Source organism: Mustela erminea, chromosome 13 (assembly GCF_009829155.1).
Source record: "Mustela erminea isolate mMusErm1 chromosome 13, mMusErm1.Pri, whole genome shotgun sequence".
NCBI classification, from domain to species: Eukaryota; Metazoa; Chordata; class Mammalia; order Carnivora; family Mustelidae; genus Mustela; species Mustela erminea.
This window is the reverse complement of record NC_045626.1, coordinates 4,214,135-4,238,232: the sequence shown is the minus strand read 5'-3', so window position 1 is coordinate 4,238,232 and position 24,098 is coordinate 4,214,135. Positions and strand designations below refer to the sequence as shown.

Here is a 24,098-nt window from a genome sequence, read left to right as displayed (position 1 = left end):
GGCGCCTGGATGGCTCGGTCATTAGGCGTCTGCTTTTGGCTCTGGTAGTGATTCCATGGTCCTGGGATCGAGCCCCACATCAGGGCCCCTGCTCAGTGGGAGGCCTGCTTCTCCCTCTCCCTCTGCCCCGTTTGTGTTCCTTCTCTTGCTGTCTCTCTCTCTCTCTCTCTGTCAAATAAATAAGTAAAATTAAAAAAACTAGTTTAAAAAAAGGAATTGAAGAGGAGGCTTCCCCCTTCTGTCCAACGACCATGTGTATGGCAGAAATATTGATTTGTGTTGAAATCTCGCAGGAGTTGGAAGGATCCCCGACTTTTTTTTTTTTTTTTTTTTGGTCTTGGATAGAATTGCCATGCATTAGATTGCTACAGCCACTTAAAACTTGCACAGGTAGAATTTTATGCATTCACTCTGAGGTCTGACCTCAGATGATGAGTAAGCAACTGTGAGATTGAGTATCAAGCCTTTCCAATCAATATATAATCTTGCTTGACAATACAAGACACCTAGGGGGAAGTGAGAGCATTCTAGCTTTCCTTCCAAATCACCACAGCTACAAAGTGCAACTGTCTGAGAGCAATCCAAGGCAGGAGAGGAACAAATAGGAGAAAAAAATAGCTTTATCCACCCGTTCATTTGTCCGTTCACTCTTCAAGTTCTTAATGAGTGCCTACTGTATGCCTGGTGCTGGACTTGTCAGTGCCGGAGATTCAGGTTCAACGTGTTTACTTACAGCTTTGCGCTGGTATGACACTGCTGTGACTTCCAGAACATTCTTTCTAAAAGCGTTAGGTTGCAAAGATCTATGTGCGGCTCTAACACATTAACAAAAATTTACCTCCAAGACACCAAATGTTAAAAAAGAATATCTACCATTGAACTGACAGCAAGGCTCCTGTTCAGACACATGGCTGCCTAACCCCATCTTTAGTAAAAAACACAAGGCTAAGAATGCCTGTGGGAAAACAGAGAACATACTGTCCATATTGCCCAGACATGACAACATGAGCCAACAAGCCAGAACTACAGCATCTAACCCTTAACGCTAGGCTGGGGTTACTTAGAGCCCCAGTCCCTACAGACCTTACGCTCCCGTGGGATCAGAGAGAGCAAGAGACAGAAATTAAAGTATGACAGAAACTGAAAACTTCCCTCTCAGCCTTTGCACCTCCCAGGCTCCCTGGGTCCTGTCCCCAACAACGGGGTACAGCAGGTGACAGGCATACTGATCCTGAATGCCAGGTCGGTCAAAGGAAATGCAAACATTCTGGGCTGGAGAAACGGATTGGCTGATGCCACGGGAGTGAAAGCAGGGCCGGAGAGGAGGCCAGTTCTGGGGGAGACTAACTTTACCAGCTGCTTTAGGCTAACAATATGGGGAGCCATTCGGGTGCTTTGTAGCTGCTCCCTCCCGCCTCCTAGGATTCTGCTTCTTGTCCGCTGTGTCCCTGGCAGGTGCCCTCTTAATGCAGTTACCTCGCACACCTCTGCTTTTGTGGCCCCAGAGAATCATTACGTTCCCCAAAGCGGCATCTGTGCCCAGGGAAATTCTGTTTTTCAGGGTGATGGGTGCTCCCATGGCTGTGTATTTAGTTAAGCTTGGTTACATAGAACTAACTGAGATTCTGGTTAATACGATTTGACTCGTGCTGGGAACTGGAAATTACGGTAACTGAAAGTAAGAGCTACTGCTTTTATGAGTGGGTCTGTAATCAGCACTAACTTGCATAATGCTATATTCCTTAAATTCTCAGAGTAAGTCACATCAGTTTTTCTGATGTAGCCAACCACTGGTCAACTGTCCACATACCTCTTCCCATGGGTTCTTTTATGGTGTCCCTGCTCCTAAAAGTCCCGCAAAAAGAGAAAACTATTTACTTATCTCCTTAAGCTCAGATCAGACTACTTGCTGTAACAGGGTGGGAAAAGTAGGCTTTACCCAAAAACAACTGGATTGCGGGGCCACCTGCTGGGGATTCCGAGCAGTGCACACTTAGGTTCAAGCGTCAGCTCCTGTACTGAATAGCCATGGAATGCTGTGGTCTTCAGACTGGGATACTTGGGGTCACACGAGGACTTTTAAGGGAGATCTCAAGGTTTTAAGGGCACCAATTTCCAGCTGCTCAAAGTCCACATGTCCTCTCTCCTAGAGCGGACTGGACTGATAACTGCTGTCCTGCTTCCTGCCTTCCTGCTCCCTTTCAAACTGATGGTACAGACCGAACGTGCCCTCCCCACCCCAAGTTCATGTGTTGACACCTAATCCCCAAGGCGATTTGGAGGTGGGGACTTTGGGAGGTGACTAGGTCATGGAATGGGATTTGTGTCATTGTAAATATGGCCCCACAGGGCTCTCTCGCCCTGCTGCCATGTGAGGACACAGCGAGAAGACGGCTGTCTACAGAGAACCAGGAAGCCAGGCTCTCACCAGACACCAGCTCGGACAGCACCGTGGTCTCGGACGTCCAGCCTCCACAGCTGTGAGAAGTAAATTCCTGTCATGTATAAGCCCGAACAGACCAAGCCAGTGCCAGGCATCATTCTAAGTGCTGTACATTTAGCTCAAAAAGCCTCAAATAGGAGGCACCTGGCTGGCTCCATAGAAAGAGTGTGCCGGGCTTGATCTTGGGGTGAGCCCTTAGTTGGATGTAGAGATTACTTAGAAATAAAAACTTTTAAAAAAGCCTCAGATGTTCCAAACAAAGGAGCAGCTCGAAATACCACAGTATATTATTGTTAGAGAATACCTCCTTAATCAAGGATGCCTGTTAGCTGCATATTATGCATTATTTCAAGAGGAAGGAGACCAGCTTCTGACAATTAACATTATATTTCCAAGTAAAAGAGTTCTATCTCAAGAGTAAATTCTGTATTTTCTTAATATATCTTAGTTCAGATCTGTAAGAGAAATGTTTCCATCAACTTTTGCCAGATCATTATTAGGTACACAGATAATAGTCACTTTTACTTGGACTGAAGTCTCTCCCTTGCTCTAATTTACCAACAGCTTCTTTGCTCTCATTACTGCTGCATAGCTATAAAATTTTGGAAAGTTTAATGGTAATGTGTTATGGATTCTACTCTAAATATCTTCTTTTTGCTGTATTTTTCACTGAACCTTGTATCATGCCAGCAATAATCTCACTTATAGACATCTAAACCAATTTTTTAAAAGCCCAATAGATATGATTAAAGGGTACATTTCCAATAAATTACTTTCAATATCTAAAAATTCTTTTTCAAATGTATACAGTTGACCTTTAAACAACATGGCTGTGAACTACATGGGTCCACTCACACGTGGATTTTTTCGAATGAATACAGTACAGTTCTGTAAATATATTTTCTCATCCTTATAATTTTAACATTTTTTCTCTAGCTTACTTTATAGAATATATGTACTTTATATATGCTTTACAGAATACAGAATATAATACATATATAAAATATGTGGTAGTCAACTGTTTATGTTATCAGTAAGGCTTCTGGTCAACAGAAGACTGTAGTCATTGAGGATCTGGGGAGTCAAAACTTATGAATGGGTTTTTGACTGCCAGGGGGATTGGTACCCCTAATGCCTGTTCTGTTCAAGGGTTAACTATAATATCTTTAGGTGTTTTTTTTTAAAGATTTTATTTATTTATTTGACAGAGAAAGAGAGGTCACAAGTAGGCAGAGAGGCAGGCAGAGAGAGAGGAGGAAGCAGGCTCTCTGCTGAACAGAGAGCTGGGATGGGGGGCTCAATCCCAGGACCCTGAGATCATGACCTGAGCTGAAGGCAGAGGCTTAACCCACTGAGCCACCCAGGCACCCTGTTTTAGGTGGTTTTTATCAATCACATAGAATAATGATTATAAGGAGAATTTAATCCAGAAAAAAATCTTTAGCACTTAGAGATTTTAGCTATAGAAAAGTAAATACTAATTTAAATTTCCATACATAGTCTCTTGCAGAGAATTATGACAGAATCATCAATAAAAGACTATCAAATATTAACATGTTACAATTTGATCGTTAATTTGAAAAACCCAAGAAATAACAAGCACTGGTGAGAATGTGGAGAAAAAGAAAACTGTGTGCACTATTGGTGGGAGTGCAAATGGGTGCAACATTGGTTAAAAAAGAAGTGGTTTAAAAACTGGTGACATTGGTAAATTGGTGCAACTTAGGAAACAGTATAGAGGTTCCTCAAAATATGAAAAATAGAAATGCCATACAATCCAGGAATTGCCTTCTCGGTATTTACCAGAAGAAAACGAAAACATAATTTGAAGATATCTATGCACCCCTTTATTTACTACAGCATTATTTACAATAATTTACATTACTTAAAATTTTGCAATAACTAAGATACGGGAGTAACCCGTGTCCATCGACAGATGAATGGATAAAGAAGTTGTGAGATATATACACAAGGGCTATTACCCAGCTATAAAAAAAATAATAACATCTCTCCACTCAGAATAAACTGCATGAATCTAGGGGGTCTTACGCTAAGGCAAAAACCTTATAATTTCAACTTTACATGGAATCCAAAAAACAACAAAAGAGAAACAGGTTCGCAATCGTAGACAACAAAATAGCAGTTGCCAGAGGGAAAGTTGTGGGAGCAGAGCAATTTAGGTGATGGGGATTAAGCGCTACAAACTTCCAGGAATACTGTAGCAACCTTGGTGACAGATGGTAATTACACTCACTGTGGTGGGCACTTCCTATGGGCTATGATTGTTAAATCACGGTGGTGTCCCTGAAACTAATACATTATAGGTCAACTCCACGTCAATTAAAATAAAAAAACACACAACGACAAGAAAAAAGTTAAAAATGAATCATAGATTATTTAATATAGATAAATTTCCCACCTTAAAAGCTCTTCGTACAGTTCGACTTGCCGGAGGGGGTGGGGGTAGAATTGGACCGTCATAGGATACGGTATCATTGCGATCTATGTGATCATACTAGTCCCTCATTTCTCGATCTTAATCAAAGAGTTACAATTTGACGCCGACCTGAGAGGGATACAGCTGGAAAACTTACGGGAGGGTCATTTTAGTTTAAAGTATCTACAGCAACTATGAAACCTGCCATTAAGAAAAAAGGACGGCAGGTGGGAGAGGTGCAGGTGCTGCGAACTCTTCGCGGCCTCCTCTACCGAGAGGTCCGCCACCCCCGGTCCCGCGGAGAAAACACCGCAAAAATCAGCGGGGGGTCTTCTTCCGTCCTCACCTCCCGGGACCGCAGGCTTTAAATCCGGCTCCCTCGGAAAGGGGGCTGGGGCGGCCCGGCGACCCAGGTCGGGCCGCGGCAGGTGGCACCGCCCCGGACCAGCCCGAGAGGCCCGAGGGTGGGGCGTGGACCCCCTCCTGGGACCGCAGGACCTCACGGTCCACGGACCGGAACCCCGCCCGGCGGAACCGGGAGGCGGGGAGCGGGGTTCCGGCCTGGGGTTCGGGCCTGGGAAACCTGCCCCCCGCCGGACTCCGGAGCTACCGGACGGGGCGGGGCGGGGAGTCGCCGGCTCTCCAACAAGCCCGGTGATTGGTGAAAGGGGCGGGGCGGGGCGACGTGGGGCGGGGCGAGGCCCATTCTGCAGACGAGGCCTGGGATTGGTGGGCAGGGCGGGACGCCCCGCCAGCCCTCCGAGCGAGGCCGGGGATTGGTGGGCGGGGCGGCGGGAGGCGGGCCCGCGCCAGGGGCGTGACCGGGCACGTGGTGCGGAACCGGCGCGGCGGCCGCTGCGGTGAGGGGCTTCCGCGGGCAGAGTCGGCGGCACCCGGCCAGCTCGGTGGGGCCGGGGCGGGCGGGTCTCGGGGGACGGCCGGAGTCGCGCCTCGGCTTGTGGGAGCGGGGCCGCGGCCTGACCCGCCGCCCGTTCCGCGTGGCCAGCAGGGACGGGAAGGGCGGGCGTCCCGGTCGGGAGAAGGCCTTCGCGGGGTCCGGGGCGCTGCGGGCTGCCGGCGCGGGGAGGGCGCGCAGAGGGGCCGCTGCTGGCCCCTGACGAGCCCCGCGGGGCACCGGAGCCCCTCCGCGCCCGGCGGAGGCCCGGGGTCAGGGGTCGCTGGGGCCCGCCGGCGTTTGAGGCCGGGAGGGGGCGGCGTTCGGGCCGGGGGCGGCTCGCTCCGTCGTGCCCTCTGCGGCTTCCTCGTCGGGACGATGGAGCTGGTCCTGCCCCCGGGGGCCCCTGCCAGCCGCCCCCTGGGTGGGGACGGTCCTCCTCGCGCCGACGCGGTGTCGCCAGCTGCCCCTCCCGTGTGCAGGGACGAGTGGCGAAGGAGGGTCTGTACGCGTGTTTGGGATCAAGCCCCCGAGTGGGCGCGTGGGAGGTTCCTGCCCCGGCTTCACTGGCTTCTGTGGGCTCGAAGCCAGGATTCGTGCGTCTCTACTCCACGGTGTGCCCTGAATTCCCGAGGGACAAGGACGGGGACGCTCAGAGCAAAGTCAGCCGTAGGCATCGCTAGAGGGGCCGGGTGCTGCCGCTCTCATTTGGCCTCTCCCTGGCCTCATCATTTACGGAATGTCACCCCCGCCCCCAGGACATCTCAGAGCTCCTGGCATTTATTTTGGAAGCATAGTGTGTGCTCTTGCTCACTCCCGCTCATCGCTTTTACCTTCATCGGTGGGATTCGCGGGGGAGGGGTGGGGGGGGACAGTGAAAGTGGCCCCAGGTCGTGGGCTGGGGACTGGATGGGGAGGAGTGGCAGGTTGGGACAGGAATAACTCAGACTTGAGTGGGAGGGCGACACTGGCCCTGGCTTGACCTCCTTTGACTAGGTTACTAATTCCGAGAAGGAGTTACTTTTTAGCCAGCCCTGGGGACTTGGCATGGAGAGCTGAGCAGGCCTGTCTCTGTTTAGTCTTTGGGAAAAGTGCAGCTTGGGTAGTTATATATTGGGGTGAACCAATGGAAGGCCTTTGGTTAATTTTTCTTTTTTTTTTAAAGATTGTGTGTGTCAGAGAGAGAGAGCACAAGCAGGGGAAGTGGCAGGCAGAGGGAGAAGCAGGCTCCCCACTGAGCAAGGAGCCCCGTGTGGGACTTGATCCCAGCATCCTGGGATCCTGACCTGAGCGGAAGGCAGATGCCTCATGGACTAAGGCACCCAGGCATCCTGCCGTTGGTTAATTTGGGTGCACTAATGAGAGTGTGCTCAGTGAGCTTGGGATTTGGGCTATATCATGACCTGAAGGAAAAGTGCCCCCAGCGTAGCGAATTGTCATAGATAGCTTCTTTGTTTGCATTATCGGTGACAGATGAAAATTTGACTTACTAGTCCTCATGAAATGCCTCACCAGCATTGTGGACTGTCTTGTCTTTCAGATAAAAGCCTCAGCTGAAGCAGGCTAGGCTGACTAGGAGCTTTGTAAATATTTTATGGTCAGTGGTTGTGGTTTGGAGAGGAGGAAGAAGGCTCTGAGAACTGGGTGGTTTGCCCTGCCCTTACCGAAGTCCTGCTGCACACGGATTGAGGGTAACTTCCTTAATCCGCTCAACAGCTGCCAGGCCTGATGTCACTATGCAGTCACTCCTCTGCTGAGCAATCACTTTGGAAGCCCATACCCAGAAAAAAGTACTCTGTGTCTACAGTGTGTCCATCCCCAGGCCTTAGAACTACCTAGATATTGTAGGATCTTGGGACTATAGCTGCATCTCTGACATCCTTGGTATCACTGTGGTCTGGCCGAGCTCTTCCCATGGCTGCTTCGGGCCAGCCTTGCCACTTGATAGAATTTGAAATGTCAGTCGGAGGGAGGAGACAGTTTTGGAAGTCCCCAAACCAGGATCCTTTTTGTTTCCTATACATTCCCATTTTAAAGATGACTAGTGAGGTGATTTCCTTTCCCCTGTATTTGCAAGGTGGAGCAGAGTGTGTTGGGTCCCACACAGGATAGCAAATGCACCCTGGGGGGAGGCTGTCCTTTATCTTAATCAGGCCATTGTGGGGGTGTCACGGGTTGCCTTTGACCATTGGGCTCAGATTATCAACTTTTAAAACAATTTATCTACCTCTCCTTGGGTTTTGTTTGCTGTGTTGTGGATTTTTGACAGTAGCAGAATGTGACACTTTTGCTGGCATCCTTGGAGTGATTATTTCCTCTGTGGTAATAGTAAATGGGAAGTTTTCTGTGTGCTTTCCAAAAAATTTGAGTGCTGGTAAGTCAGTGTTACCAGGAACTACCTGCTTCTAATTTACATCAGATATGGTCTTCAGCTCAGACCCTTTCTTTGGTTATGTGCCATTTTGACGCAGAATTTTGTGCATATTTTCCTTCTGAGAAAAGAGAAGGAGATCACTGTGAAACCCTAACTGCTTCTCCACGCTTCTCTGCTCACTTCCTGGAGTCCTCGTGATGGCCTTGAGGGCGGGGCAGCTCTTTATCAGTTTAAATAGGAGGACTCCAGACTGCTGCTCAGTCAGGCCATTCACTGGCAGTACTGACGGGTGGTTTTTCCTTCCAGGAGCCTTCAAGGTGTGTGATCTGGTTGAAAGATGTCTGCCCTCACTACCCTGTTTAAATATGTCGATCAAAATCAGGATCGCTACATTAAGGTAAGGGAATGTTTATTGTAGTAAACGTTAAAATTAGGTTTAATCCAGCAGGGCTCAGAGGAACTTTCAAGAAACTAGTAGGAGCTGTGCCATTTAAATTAAGTATTAAAAAATACTGTCTAGACAGAGTGAGACAAATACTGCATGATCTCACTTATATGTGGAATCTTGAAAAGTTGAAGGTTCAGAAGCAGGAAGCAGAATAGTGGCTACTGGGGCCTGGCGGAAAGGGGGAGAGGTCAAAGGGTGGGGGCTTCAGTTATGAGTGAGTTCCAGGGATTGACTGGGATAGCCTGGTGACTGTAGTTAATAGTCCTGTGTTACACACTTAGAGTTCACGGAGAGAGTGGCGCTTACAGCTCTCACCACGAAAGAAATGGTTACCAGGAAGCGTATGTGTATTAGCTAGAGTCTTCTCCTCGGCCTCATCGTAATAGTATGCCAGTTATACTTTTAACTCTTGACAAAAAATAAATTTTTCCAGAAATAGTAGAGCTAATGAGAGATTTTTATTTAATCTGCACGTACAATTTCACGTGATACATAGAGACTAAAGAAATTTAACTTCCTTTTTGCATTTCATCTGTTTTAAATGATTTGGTAATGTTGTAAATTAAATCTGTTTCTTGACATTAGAGAACTGTGCTTTAAAGTTATTCTCGGAAGACATTTCAGACGAAATCTTGACTCTCAGTCTAACAATTATACTGCAAAGAACTTGGCCATAGTGAGCACGAATAACAAACTAACTTAGACTGTGAAAATTTGGGGTATTTTCTCTATGTTGTAGTTGTAATTTTGTTAGATTCAGACTTATTTATGGAACTTTGTACATTTCACATTCATCTCATGCTTAATGGTTAAAAACACACAATCTGACATTTTTCTGTTATGCTGTAGTTCTTGATACAGCCAGGTTTTTTAAAATGTTAAAAAACAAATGTGATCGCTCTTTTCTTTGACATCTAGCCATCATGTTAAAAATGGAGTGGTTGCAGGCAGCAAATTTGTGAATACTCTTCCTTCCTTAAAGGAACACCTTTCCAGAATCCCTTTTTGCTTATTTTCCACAAACAGAAACTCGCAGAATGGGTAGCCATCCAGAGTGTATCTGCGTGGCCCGAGAAGAGAGGCGAAATCAGGAAGATGCTGGAAGTTGCTGCTGCAGAGATCAAACAGTTGGGTGGCTCAGTGGAATTGGTAGATATTGGAAAGCAGAAGGTATGGCACTAGTGCTCTGGGAATTACAGAATCACAGTTAGCAGACCTACCTAAGGACCCAGCACATTTTTTTTTTTATTTTTTCTTTTATTTTTTTCTTTTTATTTATTTGAGAGAGAGAGAGGGCACATGTGAGCTGGGGAAGGGGCAGAGGGAGAGGGAGAGACAATCTCAAGCAGACTCCATTTTGAATGCAGAGCCCAACATGGGGCTCGATCTCACAACCCTGAGATCATGCCCGGAGCTGAAATTAAGAGTTGGACGCTCAGTCAGCTGCACCACCCAGGCAGGTAGGACTCAGCATGTTCTTAAACCATCTTTTGCTTCAGATAATCTGCTTGTCTTTAAAACAAATAAAAAAGTCTTGATTGGGATACCAAACTGTATAATTTTCTCAGCTGGATGGGGGCAAAGCTTTTGTAATATTCAGCGTTTTTCTTCAAGTGTTGAGGTTACTCAGAAGTAAGTTAATGTCAGGGCACCTGGGTGGCTCAGTGGGTTAAGCGTCTGACTTTGACTCAGCTCAGTTCTTGATCTCCGGGTTGTGAGTTCAAGCCCCTAGTTGGGTTCCATGCTGGGTGTGGAGCCTACTTTAAAAAAAAAAAAGAAGAGAAGAAGAAGTAATGTCATGATCACTCTTTGAAAATTACTGAGATTGCCCCCTAGAAAGCCGTGTGCATTCAAACTAGGAAGTTGTACACTGTCTGTGTAGGTGTAAAAGGGATAAAGACCCCCCAGTCACTGTGCTGTGCTCCCTGTATCCCCGCTGGTAGAAACAACACTTTTATATGAGTTCATTCCTGAAAAGGAGCTACTGGGCCTGGGGGCCCAGCTGCATTTTACTGTAGAATTCTGACCGGTGACATTGGTTCATTTTATTCCTGACATGAATGAACCATCGCACTAATGGTATATTATTTCACTTTTTTAGTTTCAGATGATTTTAAGTCCTACACCAATGGCATGTGTCATGTCATGTATTTTCCAAGTTTGTAATATTCTTTTACATTACAGGGGGTGACAGGGTTTGGCTTATCTCGATTCTCTTGCCTGGTGACCGAAGTGTCCGCTGGTATTATAGTCTTAGGGTTTTATGTATGGACATTCAGTGGCATGTGGTCTTTTCATAAAGAGAAGAACCCAGAGGCCCAGGTGGGCTGTGTCTCCACTGGGCACCCACAATCAGTTGATGGTGAAGGAGATTCAAAAATGGGTCTCCTGATTCCCACTCAGTATTGTATGTATGAGATTTCATTTGGCCAGAAAGGTAATAATTGACCTAAGATACACTGTATCTTCCTGACACTTTTCCCCACTTGATATTTTCTTGAGAAGCATAATTGATTTGCTCCCCTTCCCTTTTTTCCTAATATAGTAAGAAAACAACAAAACAAAAATCTAGCTGGCAAACAATTTACAAGAGTTGTTTCATTACAGTAGAATTATTCTATTTAACACTGGCCCTGCAGTGCGTTTCTTCAGAAAGAGCCTTCCACAAAAGATAAATGACCGCAGCCCTCCCGAATTACGTAAGACCTGTTCTTATCAAGGAATTGACTGATTTCATCACCGTTAGAAAAGTTCTGCAGAGATCCTTGTAGTGTAAGGCGGCAGCCTTTGGAGCTTCTTCTGCTGTCCCTTCATGTCACAGCAGTGATCCGTACTTTAGGAAGCCGTGGTGACGTGGGGCAGGTGTGGAGGCGGAGTTGGGTGTTATCACGGGTAGGTGCGGAAGCCGGGGCGTCCTCGGGCTTCCGGGGGAACAGTGACATTTGGAGCTTGGGTCTCAGTGATGGACCTCAGAGCCTGGGCCCCTGGCAGGCAAGGATTGAAGGTGGGCATGGACGGTGGGGAAGGCTGCTGGCAGGCTCTTTGGTATCGGGCCCACTCCCTCGGCTGCTGCAGGGAACGTCAAGTCGGGCCTGTCTGCTGCCCAGCTGCTGCCCAGGCAGGAGGGTGGAAAGGGCGCGTGGCCAGGACATGTGGGGGACCTGGTCACTGGTCCTGCCTGACCTCCAGACAGAAGTGCTGAGGAAATGGGACAGTCGTGGCTTGTGAGCAACGGTGAGGTGAGGGAAGAAGTGAACCAAGGGTACAGGATGGACTCAGGCCCGTGGGGCGCCAGGGCCGTGCGTGTAGGGCTGGGGGCTGGAGCAGGGAGGTGGCCGCGGGGATGGGGCAGAAGCGGGGACACGTGTGGAACCCTTGCCGAAGACATTTGTCCAGACAGGTCCTCCAGGACAGTGGTCCCGTTCCGTGGTAGCCCGTAAGCACGTGACTCTCTTTCTAGCCAGACTTCCTCCTTCCCTGTTGCAAGTAGTTAGAGATGCCCGGGCAGAGATTTGCAATTTGCAGTGTGAATTTCAGCACAGATTTATCTGTGGGCCCAATTGGCATCTCAGAAAAACGGTAAAGTGTTTCAGTATTTTAGCTATATTGAGTAGAAATTTATTTAGAGAAAATCAGTTCTTTAAAAAATCATGATTCTGTGCTGTGGCTTACCAAGAGTTACTGAGGTGAGGGCTTCCAAGCGCAGTTCACTGGAAAGACAGATCCTGCAAGAATCCTGGCGGCCTGCACGCTACCTAGAGCACCTGTCCACTTAGTGCTCTGACCGATACCCTGATACCCCACCCCCCGCCCCCGCACTCCTGATCTTAGGGGCTTATGGGAGACTGGTTCAGTGTGAAGAGGGAGCTCCGGCTCTCCCTGCTGGTTTTACTGTGGCTTTGCTACAAATTCTCTTCTCTTCTGTCCCGGTCTGCATCCTTTTCTGTGCACAGTTGTGATCCACATGCAGAATTTCAAACGTGTAGCTTCTGCTTTAAGAAGATGGTAGTAGGGGCACCTGGGTGGCTCAGTGGGTTAAGCCGCTGCCTTCAGCTCAGGTCATGATCTCAGGGTCCTGGGATCAAGTCCCGCATCGGGCTCTCTGCTCAGTGGGGAGCCTGCTTCCCTCTCTCTCTCTCTCTCTCTCTGCCTGCCTCTTCATCTGCTTATGATCTATGTCTGTCAAATAAATAAATAAATAAAAGAAGATGGTAGTAGTTTTCATCCATTATTTAAAAAATATTGAGCAAAGTTGTACCCCAAACTTAAGTCTTCATAATATGCTTTCTTAATGTAAAAGTTAAAAAAAAAAATCAGCTTTTAAAAATTTACCAAACTGCCTACAGTTGGTGAACATTATACAGTCTAAGTGCTCTGGATTATGGGGAAGGAATGTCTTGTCCATTACCGCTGCAGCAGAACACTGTGTTCTTGAGCTCTGCGATATAGGCTGATGGATAAGAACACATAAAGTGGTCCAGATACTTGAATAATATCTACTATAAGCACCAGGGTTTTAAACAAAGGCTGTGCTCGATTGCCTCCTTCTTGACTCTTAGCTCCCTGACGGCTCTGAGATTCCGCTCCCTCCCATTTTACTCGGCGAGCTGGGCTCCGACCCGCAGAAGAAAACCGTGTGTGTTTACGGACACCTGGACGTGCAGCCCGCAGCCCTGGAGGACGGCTGGGACAGCGAGCCCTTCGTCTTGGTGGAGCGCGACGGTGAGTGCCGCTCTGCTCTGGAGAAGCCGTCCTGCCCTTCTACCTGAGGGCGCTGGCGGGGGACGCAGTGATCACTCGGGAATGGTCCTCGAGGCCTGCCTGGGCCACACAGCCACGGGCACTTGAGACTGTCGGTCTAGGACCCACTGCAGGCTGCCTCCCTTCTTCCTGACCCCTTGGTACGGAGCCTCTTCCTGCCTTCCTTCCTGAATCTCCACGTCTCTGTACCTGACTGTCTTTGGCCAGGTGAGGAAGCCCCTTCACTTGTGTGTTGCCCCCTTGGGCTAAGTCTGGACTGTCTGTAATCCAAGTCCTTATAGCTGGACGCGCTGGGTTTCTGTCTAGACCTTTCCCTGGCTCAGGGTCAGCTGTGTCCGTTACCGTGCACGGTCGAGGAAACTGGGCACTTGCAGCAACGTCACTGGGGGCATTCAGTTCCGCGCCACGGTCGGATCACAGCGTGGTCGCTGACTTCCCAGTAGGCCCCCGCGGAGCGTTAGCCCCGCACATGCGCGGCTGCTCCCCGGCTCTCCGGCCTGCCCTTCCTCCTGGTTCCCGTCCCCCGCCTCCACACGGTCCCCCCACCTTCCTTGCCCCTCCACTAACCTAGAGGTCACCGTCACCCCCACTGTGCTCCTGTGGGCCCGCAGTCCCCGCGGGGCTCCTCCCCAGCTACCACACGCCCCCTGCGGAGAGCTCGCCTGTTGCTTGTTGAAGTTGCGAGTCCTCCTCCCCTCTTTTCCCTGCTGCGTGAGGGCCTCAGTGCCATGGGTCTCACCCTGACACCTCTCAGGAGACTCAGCGGGGTTCCTCTGTCCCTCGCACATGTCTCTCCTCAGCACTGCTCTGGCAGCTGTGCCGGGTGACCCCGGCTTCTGCACCAGCACTGCTCACCCACTGTCCTGGAGGTGAGCAGGAGGAGGCCTCCCACCCCCTCCTTCCCAAATCTGACAGACAGGCACCCGCGCTAGGGTCTCGGGCGTGGATGCAGCTGGGGTAAGAGCGCGTCTCACAGATACGTTTCCTGGCGGTCAGCTGGCGGCTCGTCCTTCTCCTTGGGGGGGGGGGGCCGGGGAGGGAGGAGCACAGCGCCTTGGGCACCTCTGTCCCGCACAGTTTCGGAATGTCGGAGTAAGTGATTCAGTCAGTGCTTACCACAGGAGCAAGGATGCTTTTTAGGAGAATTCTGTAGCTTTTGTGAGAAGTGGGTTTAGTTTATAGAAAGAAACTCCCAAAGTGGCGATGGCTGGGCGCGTCCTGCTGCTTCAGGGTGCTCTTGCTGCAACTGCCAAATACTAAAAACACGTTGGAAATGAGCAAGTGCAAGGCCTGGCTGTTACAGACCTGGCCAGAGAGGAACTGAGCCCTGTGCACGCCTGGCCCGAGTGCTGTCCTTCCTCCGGCCTGGTCCCCCTCTGGTGAGCTTATGCATCATAGGACAGGGTGGGGAGCAGGGTCTGGACTCAACGGCCCAGTGACCTTTGTGGTGGCCAGTGCCCACCAGCCTTTGTTAGGGGTCCCAGGAGTGGGTGTGCAGAGGGGAATCCTGAGACTAACAACATGGAGGAGAAGCAGTAGCGGACGTGTCCTTTGGTTTTCAAAGGGATAACGTGGAGAAGTAAATAATGACTCTAGTCTTCTCCTTACCAAATTAGGTGTCACAACTGGGGATATGTGAGATTTCTAGTTCTCTCTTGATGGTACATCGTGGGTCCTACATACGACTAGGTTGCCTACCTTTATCTGCTACCAGCCGGCGGTGGAGGTCGATGGGCAGGAACGAGCCGGCCGCCCCTTGGAGCAGTCCCAGCAGTCTCCGGCCTGGGTCGGCAGGGACAGGGGCGCTGGCTGACGGCGGTGTCTGCTGGCAGGAGGGGAGGGCAGCTGGGAGCAGCCACGGACTTGCTCTTAGTGACTATGGGGAGTTCTCTGGCAGAGTCTCACCAGACTGGAGGAGTGGGACTCGGGATTCGGACAGAATGAAAACGGGGCTTCCACTTGGAAGAGGGGGTCTCGGGCCAGCTGCCCGTGGCGGCGCTGACATGCTGTCAGCTGTGCACCAGCAACGCGCTTTCTTGTCTGTTTCCTTGGATTGTAACTGGGCCTGCTGATTGCTGTTCCAGGCAGATTGTATGGGAGAGGCGCAACCGATGATAAGGGGCCAGTGGCCGGCTGGCTGAATGCCCTGGAAGCCTTCCAGAAGACAAATCAGGTACTCGAATCACAGCTAACTGCCTTGCTCCAGCAGAGCGGTACAAAGCAGGGCTGTGTGTTCCCAGAACAGCCCGTAAAGATCAAAGATCCCCAGGATATGAGAAGGCAAGGTCCCCCAAAACTGTATCAGCACAGTGGGATCAGAGGTAAGATTGTAGGTTTGTTCTCCGGCTTTAGGAATTGTAATTGTTTTATAGTTGCCCAGAGGTCATAGTACTGATGACTCAGCGGGACCCCAGCCAGCACCTGAAATTCGAGTTTTCAGCCGCAGGCTCTGCCGCTGAGATGCCTCACCCGGAGGCTAAGCCGTGGGCCGTGTGGGAGTGGGCGGCCCCTAGCTTTCTCGGGGTGGTTTTTATCCTGAAAAATTCTTCTTTTTTTTAAGATTTATTTATTTATTTGTTAGGGCGCACGCACGGGCAAACAGAGTGGTAGGCAGAGGCAGAGGGAGAAGCAGGCTCCCTGCCGAGCAAGGAGCCGGATGTGGGACTCGATTCCACGACGCTGGGATCATGACCTGGATCATGACCTGAGCCTAAGGCAGCCCCTTAACCAACTGAGCCACCCAGGCGTCCCTTCTGAAAGATTCTTATTTTTTAAGATACATTTCCCTAACTGAAATACCTGTCCCTGTCTAAAGTTTGTAAAATAGAAAAGTAGGGAGGAACAGGGCGCCCAGACTTCTAGCTGTCAGAGACTTTGTATTTTGTTACTTACTGATCTTTTCAACTGTCTTTAACCTGCTCCTCACCATTGTGTAGACCGTTTTTGCGTCGTGCTTTATCTTGTACTGCGATAAAATAAGAGTAACAAGACAAGCATTCTTGTCAAAGGGTGAGTGGTGGGTCTGGAGAGGGCCTGGGACTCTCTGGTCCACCGTGTCATTTTGCACAGGAGGGAGCACAGGCTCAGAACCTCCAGCTGACTGGTCTCAGAGACCGTGAAGGCTCCCCCTTCTCCAGGGCCCCCTGGGATCTGGGGGTGACCAAGAGGAGGGTGCTGTGTGCAGAGCGGAGCCTCCAGAGCCCTTCACTTATGCCCCTCCACATGCCAGGTCCCAGGAAAGATTGTGCTCGGGAGGCAGAAGCAGGGGGCGACCTAGGTGGAGCAAAGGGCCTTCTGGGGGCAGTTCTGAACAAGGACCCCAGGGATTTGTGTCCACGTGGGGGCTCTGCCATTTTGTAGCCTATGTGACCTTTGGCAAGTCACCTTGCTTAGGTGCCCCTCCGTGCGCTCCTCTGTGGAAGGGCCACTTCTTGCAGGCGCCGGGGAGCCTGGGAGACAGAGCAGGAGCCAAGCGGGGCGGTGCCTTGCACTTTACTTGGGCGCTGTGGGAGAAGGGCCTTCGGCGCGTGGAGCGCCCGGGCATGGGAACAGGCGCCCTCTCGCTCTGGCGTGCGGGGTGGTGGCCAGTCCCTGCCACACTGTGTTGTGGCCTGTGGTATGGAGAGAGTCACTCGGGCTTCCCTGGAGACTCCTGATGGGTGCTGGGGCGCACAGCGGTCCCTGCAGGTAGGAAGTGTGGTCACACTGTGGCATCCTTGGCAGGAGTCCGCAGTGCGGGTGTGGCTGCGGCCGGCTGCACGCATGAGCCTGGACCGCCCAGCACGTGAGGACTGAGGGTCACCACAGGGTGCACACAGCCCACCCAATGGCTCTGGAGGAAGTTGAGTGAGATTTGTGATTACAGAGCGTCTGGTGACTTCCTGTGTGTGGTGCCTAAGAAAGAAAACCGCGTGAGAACTGAAGGCCCCCCACGCTTGTTTCCCTCCCGCAGGAAATCCCAGTCAACGTCCGGTTCTGTCTGGAAGGCATGGAGGAGTCGGGCTCCGAGGGCTTGGATGACCTGATTTTTTCCCGGAAAGACACGTTCTTCAAAGACGTGGACTACGTCTGCATCTCCGACAACTACTGGCTGGGGAAGAAGAAGCCCTGCATCACCTACGGGCTCAGGGGCATTTGCTACTTTTTCATCGAGGTATCGTGTCGAGTTCTTCGTGTTCTGTGGTGTCTCTTCCCCGCCCGCAGTCTCCCTTGTCCTTCCGTAGTAGGAGGGGGCCCCGCGTGCGATGGAGAATCCCAGAGCCTTCTCCGTGGGCCGGGTGTTCGTGTGATCCCCCCTCCGGATTGTGTAGCCGGAGTCCATTCTGTGCCACCTCGAGCTGCCGGGTGTTTGGAGAATTGTCTTGGAGCCGTTGAGGAAAGACGAGCTGCTGTAGCCATTTAAGAGCTGACTTGAGCAAACACTGCAGGAAGACGTACTGTTAAAGACTAGGATGTTCACCTTTCAGCCCTTAGTTCTGCCTAGACCAGAGATCTCGAGGGGACCGGGTGGCTGTGCTTGACGCAGAAGCTGGGCTCAGGTGAGCCCGCGTCCCTTCCACAGACGAGGCCGGGTCTAGCACACTGAGCGAATTGGTTCCTGTAAAGGAGTATTTGGAGGCTGAAAATGCCAGCATCATGGTCACTGCTGCCCTGAGCCCTTTGTCTCTCAAGACTACCAACAGTCTGACACAAGAACCCAGGGGCTGTGGTCAGTCACTCCCACTCGGCGTGTGGAGACTCAGGCCTGGCGAGGCCGCAGACCCGACGCCAGTCACAGGCTAGTGAGGGGGAACAGAGGGCGGGTGCTGGCCACAGGTCCTCAGGCTCAAGGTCCTTACAGGCCGCCTTTCATGGTGCGCGTCCTCTTTCAGCAGAAGAGCGCAAGGTCTCTGAAGCCGTGTGTGTGCACCTGTGGTCAGCAGCCCTGCTGTCCCCGGTCCATGTTCCCAAAAGAGTTTTTCTTTTGTTGCTGCCGAAGTTTTGTAATTTAGGAAATGCCTTGCTTTGTTCCTGGAGGGAACAGATTTTGATTTTGAGGATTTGAGGATCTCGTGAATGTTCTTCGTTCACCGTGGCCAGGCTGAGTTCCCGCCGAGCGGCTGACGGAGGGCTCTCTGTGTCCGTCCAGGTGGAGTGCAGTGACAAAGACCTGCATTCAGGCGTGTACGGGGGCTCGGTGCACGAGGCCATGACGGATCTCATCACGCTGATGGGTAAGCACGGGTTCCACTCACTGCCCGGTGACTTGCGGGGGAAGCCGGAGTGGCCTTGTTTCAGGCTGTCCGCAGCATTCGGCGCTGTCACCATTCTCTGTGGACTGCGTTTGTCTCTTTCCCTGTTGCTGCTTCCTCCCGTTCACTGCTCCCTTTGAAAGGTGAAGATGCTTCGTTTCTGCCTCTATCTCCCTGGACCCCTCTGTGTGTCACTAAACCTTGCCTTACCTCAGGGACCCAACCCGGGCAGTCCCTGGCTCCGTCATTCCTGTCTGAGCGGTCCCGTAGGATCACAGGACACAGTTGTGTTTTCTGTCCCTTGGAGGGCACCTGCCCCGGTCTGTTTGGCATCCCAGCACCCCAGCGAGGGCCCCCTCTGCTCCGCCCTGTGGGAGGGAGGCCCAGCCCCATCCTCCCAGCATCCTGCTGGTCAAGGCTGACGAAACTTTGCCTCATCCCAGGATTAGCCTAAGCTCTGTCCCCTTCCCTCTTGGATAACGGCCACCATACGTGCAGCCTGTTGTTTCTAGCATGGGAGCCTATTCTGCTCTGTTCATCTCAGACTCCCTCGTTTGGGAGCCGCTAGTTTCTTATGCAACCTGGATTGAAAAAGAATTCTTGGTCAGTGTAGTGGCTTTTACAGGAAGCCTGCCAGAGGCAGTCTGCTTGGTCTGTCTCCTGTTCCGTGACAGGGGACAGGTCACCCCCACTTCTGCATCTCTGTTACAGTGGGGAGATGCTACTGCTCCCCTGGCTGGGTTGTTTAGACATTTAACTGATTGTTCCTAGGCAGGGCTTGAGTGCTCTGCCAGGAACTGGAACTGCTGGGGTGGGGGCCCCCATCCCCCGTGGGACTGCTGCTGCGTTTCTGCCGCCCGCCCGGTGAGCACCCCTCCTCTGTGCCCTCCCAGGCTGTCTGGTGGACAAGAAAGGAAAGATCCTCATCCCCGGCATCAACGAGGCAGTGGCCCCCGTGACGGAGGAGGAGCTGGAGCTCTATGACCAGATCGACTTTGACCTGGAGGAGTATGCCAGGGACGTGGGGACGGAGACTCTGCTGCACAGCTGCAAGGTGGGTGCGCCCCCGCCCACCGCCTCCCACCAGGCCCTGTGCTGGGGACTCCTATGGGCAGGAGCCAGGGCTGCCGGCAGAGATCAGGCATCTGCGTGTGTCCCCAAGTCCTCAGGTGGTCCTGACGCTGGAAAGCAGCACATTACCAGGCTTGGAATTGGAAGGAGGAGTTTTAAAAATGCCACGTGTTGACTTTTGACAACTCGGGAGCTGGAGAACGTACACAGAGAACACACAGTAGCAGGCAGCTTCTGCCTGATTTGCGTTTGCAAAATGATGTTTTACCGCCGGGCACAGAGATGATTAAAGGTGTCCTCAACAGCCAAGGACCACGTGGAAAGCATTGGCTCAAAGTAGTTACTTAACTATGAAGAAAAAGTGGTGTTGGGATTTTTTTCTTAATTAGTCTCGTCCTTGGCTTGTGTGGCACGAGTGTGCGTTTACATCTGATGCAGCTGTTAGTAGAATTGCAGCTACAGGGCGCCTGGGTGGCTCAGTGGGTTAAGCCGCTGCCTTCGGCTCAGGTCATGATCTCAGGGTCCTGGGATCGAGTCCCGCATCGGGCTCTCTCCTCAGCGGGGAGCCTGCTTCCCTCTCTCTCTCTGCCTGCCTCTCCGACTACTTGTGATTTCTCTCTGTCAAATAAATAAATAAAATCTTAAAAAAAAAAAAAAAAAAGAATTGCAGCTACAGACCCTGGGGTACAAGAGGGATATGGCCAGGCCCAGCCCGTGAGTTTCCTCTCGCCAGGAGACAGATGGGCAGAGAAGTGTGACAGAGTGTGGAGGCCACTCCAGGGCCAGGGGAGGCTGGTAGGGGTCAGCAGGGGTGAGTGCCAGGGCAGGGCGCAGGGAGCCCAGCTGGTCGTGGGGCGGACTAGCCCTGGGCGGCCTGGGACACCACGCTTGAGGCTGCGGGAGTGTGACAGAGCCCTCGCACTGTGCTGTGTCAAAGCAGGTTCCAGAGCACATTTGGGGCAGGCTCGTGTCTTAGCCCTCCTGGGTCGGTACTTGATGCCCATGATGGTGTGGACCCCAGGCCGCGGACCGCCTGGTGGAACTTAGATGCCATTGCTGTCTCCTTCATAAGCAGTGTCGTCCCCTGACTCCTTTTCTTGTTTTCGGCAGAAAGACATCCTGATGCACCGATGGCGCTACCCGTCCCTCTCCCTTCACGGGATCGAAGGTGCCTTTTCTGGGTCAGGGGCCAAGACCGTGATTCCTAGGAAAGTGGTTGGCAAGTTCTCCATCAGGCTCGTGCCCAACATGACTCCAGAAGTCGTCAGCGAGCAGGCATGTGAGGGAGCCGGGACGTGGGCTGGGGCGGCTTCGCCATGGCGGACTCGGAGCAGGAAGACTTTCAGGAGGGCACTGAACCCCAGACCCACACCTCCCTACTTCTTGACTCCTTGCAACCCCGTAATTGGCTGAATAAGCGGTTCAGAAACTGATCAGAGATAAAGGCCATATAAAAAGCATCACGTTTGACCTTTGTCACTGTTGAAACATGCTAAAACCTGACCCTTGACCTCACTGTAAGGCTTCCGGGTAGATACCAGCTTCGGGCCAAGTATGTTACAGGGAGAACCCACAGGAGCTGCATCTGGGCCAGTGTGAGGAGTGGACGGGCTTGATTCCAGAAGGGGAAAATCCCAGAGGGGGCAGTCAACCCTGCCCTCCTCTGAGATTTCCTGGAGATATGGCATCAGAGACTTCCTTATTGCAAGGAAACTGAGGCCCGAGCTTCTGTCATCAGATGTGCGCCAGTCAGTGCTGGGCTCCACTCCCGGTCTGCATATGATGATTAATGTAAAGCACATCAAGGGATGTTTTTTAAAGACTTGATTTAAGTATCATCCTGTGGGAACATCTGTAAAGGGTAGGTTGCTTGAATGAAAGTGTACCTTTTAGCTTCAAATTGTTGGATTTTGTTTTTTGATAAAATCCCTGATTTTGTTACCACTGTCGTGCTCAGTATTGCGCAGCAGGAAGTGAGAAACGACATCCATCGTAGACTCTGTAAACTGGTGTAGACAGGTGTAGACTTAGTGTAGACTCGTTGCGGGCCCCCCTCAACCCCCCTCTAGACCCTCCTGCAGAGGGACCTCAGCACTGGCGCTGAGGCCAGACTACAGTGCGGTGTGTCTCGTTTGTGACGCAGGTCACGAGCTACCTGACGAAGAAGTTTGCCGACCTGCATAGCCCCAACAAGTTCAAGGTGTACATGGGCCACGGTGGGAAGCCCTGGGTGTCTGACTTCAACCACCCTCATTACATGGCTGGGAGAAGAGCCTTGAAAACAGGTGAGACTTCTCCCTGGGGATGCAGGCAAGGGCCCTGAGGGGAGCCCCCGGGGGGGGCCGTGCCCGCCGCCCACCTGGAGAGCGGAGGTGCCGTGCCCGAGCCACACCTGGGGTTCGGACTCCTGTCGCTGGGTAGTAAGTGCTGCGGGTCCCCAGCCTCGCCGCCTGAAAGCTCACCGTGTCTTTCACTCTTCTCCCCCAGTGTTTGGTGTCGAGCCCGACCTGACCAGGGAAGGTGGCAGCATTCCCGTGACTTTGACCTTCCAGGAGGCTACGGGGAAGAACGTCATGCTGCTGCCTGTGGGCTCAGCGGACGACGGAGCCCACTCCCAGAATGAGAAGCTCAACAGGTGAGGCTCTGGGTCGTGTGTCCTGCCCCTGTCCTGCCCCTGCGTTCATTCCCTCACGGCTGCCCGTGGAAACCCAGGAGAGCCTGGGTGAGCCTCCTCCTCCCCACGGCCTCCCTCTCCTCCTCCTCCGCCCCCCTTCTCGCCCCTTCTCCCTCCCTCCCCGCCGCCTCCTTCCCCACCTGTCTGGCTGCTTTGAGACGAGAGCAGGAGGGGGCAGGGAGGCCCCCCAAGGGCAGTGCTCTGCTTGCTGCCTCTTGTCTTCAGGCTAGCGAGCACCTCCAGTGGGAGGCGGCAACAGGCCCTGGGCAGGGGGGTTCTTCACAGCAGGATTCAGCCAGTGCCCGTGTTTGTCTCAGGACATCATCCAGGACTCCCACAGAAACTCCGTGCTTCGCCTGTTTGGAAAGTCAGTGTCTTTGCTGGTCCCGAGCCCCCTCTCTGTGTTTCTGGCTGATGCGTACATGAGGCGGGCTCTTCAACCAACAGGGATGGAAGGTGTCCCTGAGTTAGCGCTGTAAGGCGGAGGGTCCAGGCAGGCAGGGAGGACCCGTGGGTGATACGAAGAGCCAGGAAGGACAGAGAACAGGAGCTGTCCAGGGGTCACGGGGGTAGGCTAGTCACCGGCTAAGACAGAGGTCAAGGGAAGGGACAGAGACCTGCGTATCCAGGCACAGGGGAGGCCTCTTACCCAAACAAAGGGAGAGGCTGTGAGCAAAGTGAAGCTTTTCTTCTTAAGTACTGGGTACTGGGTGGGACCTGTGTCTTCTGTTAGACCACGACCAGGATGGGTCCCTAGTGGGGCAGGGGCAGGTAGACTGAACTCACACTTGAGAACCAGGTGGCCAAATTCTCAAGGCCAGCGAACTAAAGGCCAGCAAGCCAGGACAGTGGGAGCCCTGGAAAGGACACCGGGCGCACGCCTGGACCGCTGGACAGCAGCCGACACGACGGCCTGTTCTTCTCCATCAGGCTGAACTACATAGAAGGAACCAAAATGCTGGCCGCCTACCTGTACGAGGTGTCCCAGCTGTAGGAGCGAGGAGCGCCGCCCCGTCCCCACCCGTCCCCACCCGTCCCCACCCGTCCCCACCACTCAGGACCGTGCGGCTCAGCGCTCTCCTCGCCCTCTCGTCCGGCATATGTGGAGGGACCGTGCCATGTTCCCGGAGGTGGGCAGCGTGAGGTCTACAGCGAACAGCCAGGATCCAGCACAACTGCGGGCTGTGGCTGCCGGCCAGCGGGGCTGCACGGAACCCTCGGTGCGGGCCGGCCATGCCTGCCTCCCGACTCGGATGCGTGCGCTGGGGAGATTTAGTCGGGGGCACCCGGCGCTTCCCGGGGCCGCCCCTTCTTATCCTTTGGCCTTGTGTGGGTTCTGTCCTGCTCGCACGACCTAAAGCCAGTACCGGTGTCTCCTGTCTTCTCTTTATTATGATTCGTCAAAACCTAAACTTAATTGGAAGGATTATTTGTTCTCAGTATGTGCTGCCAAATAAAAAAGTGGAAGTGAAGCCTCTGGGAGAGTTCCTGCCCGTCGGACTCACTGTGGGGTACCCTGTCCTTTGTGGGGGGCATTGGAGGGGCGGGGAGGGCCCGGCACCTGCCTTCTCTCCCCAGCGCACACAAGGAAAGGCAGAGTGGTGGTGCTTGTCCCTGGGTCCTCCTACCCAACACTGAATGAGGCAGGATGGTGACAGGGAAGTGGTTCTGAGAGCCCTGGGTTCTCTGCAGTGTGTTTGGAAGCCCCTGTCCCCTGCAGCCTCTTCAGCTTCCTCCCAGCCTCCCCATCCCTCCCCCATCCGA

At 52.3% G+C, this 24,098-nt stretch overlaps 1 protein-coding gene across 6 annotated transcripts; it reads left to right on the top strand.

The window, feature by feature from the left end:
- Positions 1 to 5,637: 5,637 nt before the first annotated feature.
- On the top strand, positions 5,638 to 23,806 carry CNDP2 (carnosine dipeptidase 2). Of its 6 annotated transcripts, none has more exons than XM_032309994.1 (12): positions 5,638 to 5,740; positions 8,456 to 8,546; positions 9,624 to 9,767; positions 13,157 to 13,319; positions 15,443 to 15,531; positions 17,311 to 17,511; positions 18,487 to 18,571; positions 19,483 to 19,643; positions 20,771 to 20,935; positions 21,804 to 21,945; positions 22,148 to 22,295; positions 23,265 to 23,806. In XM_032309994.1, the coding sequence occupies exons 2-12, from the start codon at positions 8,487 to 8,489 to the stop codon at positions 23,326 to 23,328; spliced, it is 1,422 nt and encodes a 473-aa protein (XP_032165885.1). In that variant the 5' UTR covers positions 5,638 to 5,740; positions 8,456 to 8,486; the 3' UTR covers positions 23,329 to 23,806. The 6 variants fall into 6 exon arrangements, with proteins under 6 accessions (XP_032165885.1, XP_032165889.1, XP_032165887.1 ...); XM_032309993.1 differs by lacking the exon at positions 5,638 to 5,740 and adding an exon at positions 7,039 to 7,466; XM_032309996.1 differs by lacking the exons at positions 5,638 to 5,740; positions 9,624 to 9,767; positions 15,443 to 15,531 and adding exons at positions 5,810 to 6,276; positions 7,316 to 7,466.
- Positions 23,807 to 24,098: the final 292 nt, after the last annotated feature.